General features: G+C 46.2%; 1 protein-coding gene across 2 annotated transcripts in view; it reads right to left on the minus strand.

The window, feature by feature from the left end:
- Positions 1–426: 426 nt before the first annotated feature.
- Fndc7 (fibronectin type III domain containing 7) overlaps positions 427–6,413 on the minus strand; it is a 32,491-nt gene continuing 26,504 nt past the window's right edge. For both annotated transcript variants that reach the window (XM_012515964.1, XM_004636948.2), the window contains 2 exons: positions 5,053–5,082; positions 427–458 (listed from right to left, as the gene is read on the minus strand). In XM_012515964.1, coding sequence (XP_012371418.1) covers positions 427–458; positions 5,053–5,082 — 62 coding nt within the window. The remainder of the gene's footprint in view (positions 459–5,052; positions 5,083–6,413) is intronic.

A 6,413-nucleotide genomic window follows, 5' to 3' on the forward strand; every position in this document is an offset into this window, starting at 1 on the left:
TCTTTCTGGAACCAAGGATTGAACTCAGGGCCTTGCGCTTGCCAGGGAAGCGCTTATTCCACTGAGCCATCTCCCTGGCCCTTCTTCTTTCTTATTTCCGAGGGAGTTGGAAAGGTTTGCAGAAGAGGGGCTCGGCCAACACCCTGGGCCTGGCGCCACGGGGCCCACAGGGGAGCAGGCAGAATTTTGTTATTTATTTATTTATTTATTTATTTATTTTGATGGAACCAGGGATTGAACTCAGGCCCTTGCGCGTACCAATAAGAATAGACTAAGCAATAACTGCTTATTCTACAGAGCCATCTCCCCGGCCCGCAGGGAAGAATTGTTTAAACAAAGACAAAATTTTCTGTGCAGTCACACAAAATCAGATTACATCCCCACTACTTACATGGCCAAGTTGGTTTTTATTTGGGGCTTGCGGTGTCACTTGGCCTTGCTCTTCCCTCTGTAAATCACTGGAAAGGCAAGGGAAGGAAGAGGGAGCCAGGTGAGCTACGTAGGCAGACAGTGTCTTAAACTAAAAAGCAGAAATGTCACTGCGAGTTTATTAGTGTGTGGGTTTGAAATACAGCGTTTGCACAAGTTATGAGGAAACTGAAATGATCTGAACTGGGTAAAGGGCAGCTATTCAAACCGACCGGCAGTTTCCTACTAACCAGGGCCATCTCTCTCCTGCTTCGCGGAACCTATCCTCCTACAGAGCGTCTCAATCTGACCACTGACTCGGGACAAGAAACTTCCCTTTCCACGCACAGGGCCGCTTGCTGTGTGCCTCCTGGATGCCAGTGTTTCATCCATTCAGGAAGTCGTGTAGGAGGAGCATAAAACTGTTTGTCTGCGCATGAAATTTCCTCAAAGTTCCCTGGCATGTGCAGATAAGAAACAGACTGGGAACTGAAGGCGAAGGATGGCGCACGGGGCGAAATCAGGCACGAGCCCCTCCACTCGCCACCTCCTAGAGCTTTCCCCTCCCTCACAGCCTGCATCAAATCTCCAGCATCATCCTGGCTTAGTAGGGGTTTCCAACGTTAGTGTGTGCTGGACTCACTTGGAGGACTTGTCAAAACCAAGCTGAGGAGGCCCTCTCCAGAACTGCTGAGGCGGCAGTAGCTCTTTGATGGAGCCCCAGACATTGCACTTTTATAAGACAGGGTCTTGTTATGTAGCACAGGCTGGCCTTGAACCCGCTGCGTAGCCCAGGCTGGCCTTGAACCCGCTGCGTAGCCCAGGCTGGCCTTGAACTTGCTGCGTAGCCCAGGCTGGCCTTGAACTTACTACGTAGCCGAGGCTGGCCTTGAACTTACTGCGTAGCCCAGGCTGGCCTTGAACTCGCTGCGTAGCCCAGGCTGGCCTCAAACTCATGGCTATCCTCCTGCTTCAGCCTCCGGAGTGCTGGGATTACAGCCATGCACAGGAAGAAATTGCATTTCTAAGTGGCTCCCAAGTGATGCCGGTGTTGTTAGCCCCTGGATCACACTTTGAGAACTAAGAAATTATGGTATTATTGAAGTTGAGGTGAAAATGTAAATACCTTAGCTAGAACTAGCATATTAAAATGTTAACAAATGGTATATAATGTGAATATGATATGAAATAAAATTTATCCTGTATTAATAGCTACCACTTACAGTGAATTTACTACTTGCTATGGGCCTGTCACTGTGTCCATTTAGTCCTCATTACATTTTATGAAGTGATTATTATTCTAATTTTCAGATGAGAAAACCTAGGCTTAGAATTGGGACAATTTAACTAAGAAGAAATGATTTCCTCGAGATTTGAATCCATGGGCCGGCCGGGGTAGCTCAGTGGACTAAAGCACCTGCTTAAGCAGAGCGCAGCAGTTGGGGTTCGATCCCCACCCCCAGGGCACGTTGACAGTGATTGAGACTGGGTGTGGTGGCATATGCCTGTAAACCCAGCGCTTGGGAGGCTGAAAACAGGAGAATCACTGCAAGTCCAATCTGTGCAGTAAGACTCTATAGACACTATCCAAAAAAAAAAAAAAAAAAAAAAAAGTTGAATCCAAATCTGGTTTTCCTAGAAAGCCACTTCATGCAGCTAGCAAGTTTAGGATAATCCAACAGTCAAGGAAAGCCAAAAGTGTTAGGCCAGCAGGACTCCAAGGCTCCCAGAGCACAGCCTTAGGTTCCACCTTAGCCAGGTCCTGCTTTGACTTGTGTACAAGAAGGAGATGCTGAAATTGGAAACAACAATTTAGAACTTCCTCCCATGTGTAGTGATTTCTGTACAACTGTAGAGGCCCTCAAATGACCCAGCTTACTCCATTTTTTTTTCTTTTTTTTGTGGAACCAGGGAGTGAACTCAGACCCTTGCGCTTGCCAGGGAAGCGCTTATTCCACTGAGCCATCTCCCCGGCCAGCTTACTCCATTTTTGAGAATCATGCAGCATCTCTTTAGGCATCTCCTTGGACAGAGACTGATTAAGGACAGGAAGCGCCAAGATAAGCTACAGTCCAGAGAGACACAGAATAGGGAAAATGGCGACCTGAGGCAGACTTCGCAAGCGAAGTCAACTTCAGAACCACTAACAAACCTGAGAGAAAGATACAGAAGCACTTCAGCCAAATGTGGCCTGGGCCTCTGCATTCTTTAATACATTTCCAGGACCTTCTGCTGTATACCAGAGTTTGAGAAGCGTTAGCTAAGCAGGACTTCCCACAGTTGAGCACACAGGCAAGTCCCTTGAGGATTTAGTGGGTCGGGCTAAGGCCTGAGATGGAACCTTTTTAGCACACTCTCAGGCGATACAGGTAAGTGGAAGCTCTAGGAACAATGATTTTCCAGCTTGTTTAGTGTTATTTTTATTTCACTTTTTTAAGCACTGAAACTCTTCTAACAGAAAAGAGAGATCAATCGGTAATATCCCATCCCTCGCTTGCTAAAGGCCCTCAAGCCATTTCTTCCTTTTTGCTTTAATTCTGAGGAAGACATGTATAAAACAACCAAGCTACTCAGGAGGCTGAGGCAGGAGGATCACAAGTTCAAGGCTCCTCTAGGCACCTTAGCAAGATCCTCTTTCAAAATTGAAACATAAAAGGGCTGAGGATTTACCTCAGGGGTAGACTATCCCTGGGTTCAGTCCTAGTACTACAAGACCAAACAAGTGTAATACTGAAAATAGGCTCTAAGGCCACACATGCAAGTCTGTGTACATTTCCCCGATCGTAAGGGCTCATGGTCACCAGAACTACTGCCACAACTATTGGTGGCAGTAGAAACAGAGCCTTGCACATGCTGAGCAGGCGTTCTACTGATAAGCCCACTCCAGCTCCTAAAGTAATTTTTAATATAATTAGAAGTTTCCTTGGTTTGTTTTCACTAAGCCATGTCTGTTTTCCTGTAGCCATAGGAAACAAAAACTCTTGAAACATTAATGGGGATTGTGCTTATTTTAGACCTGTAGGGGGAGGGGGCTAGGGCAGGAATTGGAAAGTGTGTGCCCTGCTGTGTTTAGAGAAGCAACGGATGGAGAGGAAATGAGCCCAGGCAGAGCCCAGGCGGTGGGCACGGACTCCAGACCCGGCCCTGGCGGTGGGGGCAGCCCCTGAGTGGGGAGCTGACCCCCGCGGAGGCTGGCAGCTAGGGAAGGCTTCATGGCCTCTGCAGTCAGCCTTGGCTGCCTGGGAGCAGCGGGGCTCTGTAGTTGGGGATTGATCATATTCTCTGGGGTTCTCCTAAGGCTTCAAACCATGTTCTTCCCTGCAGGAGCGTGACAGGAATTCTTCATGAGGTGCATGACTACCTCCTGGGTCCTCTCCACCCCGCGGCCCAGGAGTAACCTCCATGGGGGCAACCAAAGGAGCCAGGAAGAGCAGCCTGAGCAAAAGTGAGTGGGCACTGAGGGTTATTTTCACACCCTTCTGCACCCCTTTCCACTGGGCATATCCACGATGCAAACCAGAAGCAAACAGCGTCGCTCTTGGCAGACGCCCCAGTTCCCTCTTGCCCCGGACTACTGGGGCCTGGTAGATCAGTAGCACAGGTATCACCAGCACTGCTGGGACCCTGCTGAAGGTGCGTTCTCACGCCTTGCCACTCCTACCAAAACAGAATCTGGCTTCAACCCTGCCTGACTAGTTTGGAGGCCTAAGATGTTTCAGAAGTCCTGCTCTACAGTACTCAGCCTGGGTTGCCTTGTGACGTGTCGTCTGAGGGGCTTTGAAGAACCCTGATTCTTAGGCCCAGCAAGATAGCTCAGCGGACTAAGCACCTGCTTAGGCAAGTGCAGGGACCAGAGTTTGATCCCTGGCACCACATGCTGTGCCAGCCCCGCCCCCTGGTGCACTGAGTAGGCCACCGAGACTAGTGGTGGTGAATGCCTGAAATCCCAGTGCTGGGGAGGCTGAAAACAGAAGAATCACTGTGACTCCAAGCTGCATAATGAGAACCTATACCAAATTCATTTTTCAAAGAAGAAAAAGAAAAGAATCCTGATTCTTGGTGAGGCATGGAGATGCATGCCGGCATCCCTGGCATTCTAGTAAGCTGAGGCAAGATGTTCACAAGTTTGGTTTGAGTCCAGCCTGGAAAATTTAGTGAGACTTTGTCTCTAGAAAAAAGTTAAAAGGGGCTAGAAATATAGCTCAGTGGTAGGGTAACCCAGAGTCAAGTCCCCAAACTGGAAAAAGAAAAGTCCTGATGTCATTACCCTGAACCAGGTAATCAGATATTTCCAGGGACAGAACCCAGGCATTGGTTAATTTTAAATTCTACAGGGTTGAAAACAACCTTTTGAAGTAGGAGGGATTAAAGAATGCTGCCTCTGAAAAAATTTACTTTTTTTTTTCTGTAGGACCCCAGGAAAGACTTCAGAGTCCCAAGGAATTCATATTGATCCGTGGAATCTGAGGATATCACTAGGAGAGAGGAGAAAAAGGTATGGGATGGGCACATCCTTACGTCAAAGAAAGAAATCCTTTGCTTTGCTGATTGTGGAGTCAGTGTCCAACCTGACTTCATTGAGTAACACCAGAATTCAACAACAAAGAGTCCCTTCTACCTTATCCGTGAAAAAAAATGGCTTACCCATTCCAAGTGTACTTCCAGAGCAGGTTACTGTAATAAAGAAAAATACAAGTACTGAAAATATGTTTATTGATTTATTAAAATAGCAAAGATATAACTTAAATCCCTGGTTCTGCCACAAAAACAAAAACAAAACAAACAAACACAAAAAAGATATAACTTAGAAAATAAAAGGGACATGAAGCAAAGAAAGATTAAGAAGAAAAAAGAAAGATTAAGAACTTTGGGTGAGGGGGCCAGGGAGATGGCTCAGTGGAATAAGCGCTTGCCTGGCAAGCCCAGGGTCCTGAGTTCAATCCCTGGGACTGCAAAAAAAAAAAAAAAAAAAAAAAAAAAGTAAAAAAAGAACTTTGGGTGATAAGAGGAGCTACCTATCAGCAATATGACCTTGAACATGTCACTTCACTGTGCCTCAGTTTACCCATAAAGTGGTAGGAATGCCCCCTCATATGTTTGTTATAATGTTTAGAAGGCTTAATACATGCAGTGCTCTTAGGATAGCACCAGCCCATAGCGCTCAGTTGGCCTTCACTATAATTGAATAGCGAATCGCTATTCACCGACATTGAAACAAACAGAAACACTTCTCGCAGCCATGATTTTTACCTGGGAGACTAAGCAGTGGTGAATTACTTAATAATAGACACTTAATCCTCACCACGACAAAATGACTGCAGGCTGGAGATGGCACCCCACCAAGAGAATCAGGGTGCCAACCCACCAAATGACTCCCTACGGACTGAACTGTGTCCTTTAAGTACAAAGGAAAGACAAAAACAAACTATGTTTGGTTTTGAGCCTTTAATAAAAGTAAACTATGAATGCAAAAAGAATACAATGTTGAAAACTTAGTATGAAATGGGACTCTCACTAGATGTTCAAATCTGGTGTAGTGCAAATTTTGCTCATGTTGTTTTATATTTTTACAAATGCAAATCACTTTGGTTCAACATGTTTGCTATGAACTATTGGCAGAAAATGTTTTCAGTTTCACATATGTTGGCTACATTTTTCTAACAGTAGAGATTTACTTCCAGTATAAGAGAAAAGAACATGAGACTGGGCATGAAACTGGGCATGATGACACGCACCTGTGATCCTAGCGCTTGGGAGGCTGAAAACAGGACCCTGTACTAAATATGAGAGAGAGAGAGAGAGAGAGAGAGAGAGAGAGAGAGAGAGAGAGAGAGACAGACAGACAGAGACAGACAGACAGAGAGAGACAGACAGAGAGAGAGACAGAGAGACAGACACAGACAGAGACAGACAGACAGAGACAGACAGAGACAGAGAGACAGAGAGACAGAGAGAGACAGACAGAGAGACAGACAGAGAGACAGACACAGACAGAGACAGACAGA

This window comes from Octodon degus, unplaced genomic scaffold, assembly GCF_000260255.1.
Source record: "Octodon degus isolate 3935 unplaced genomic scaffold, OctDeg1.0 scaffold00084, whole genome shotgun sequence".
NCBI lineage: Eukaryota > Metazoa > Chordata > Mammalia > Rodentia > Octodontidae > Octodon > Octodon degus.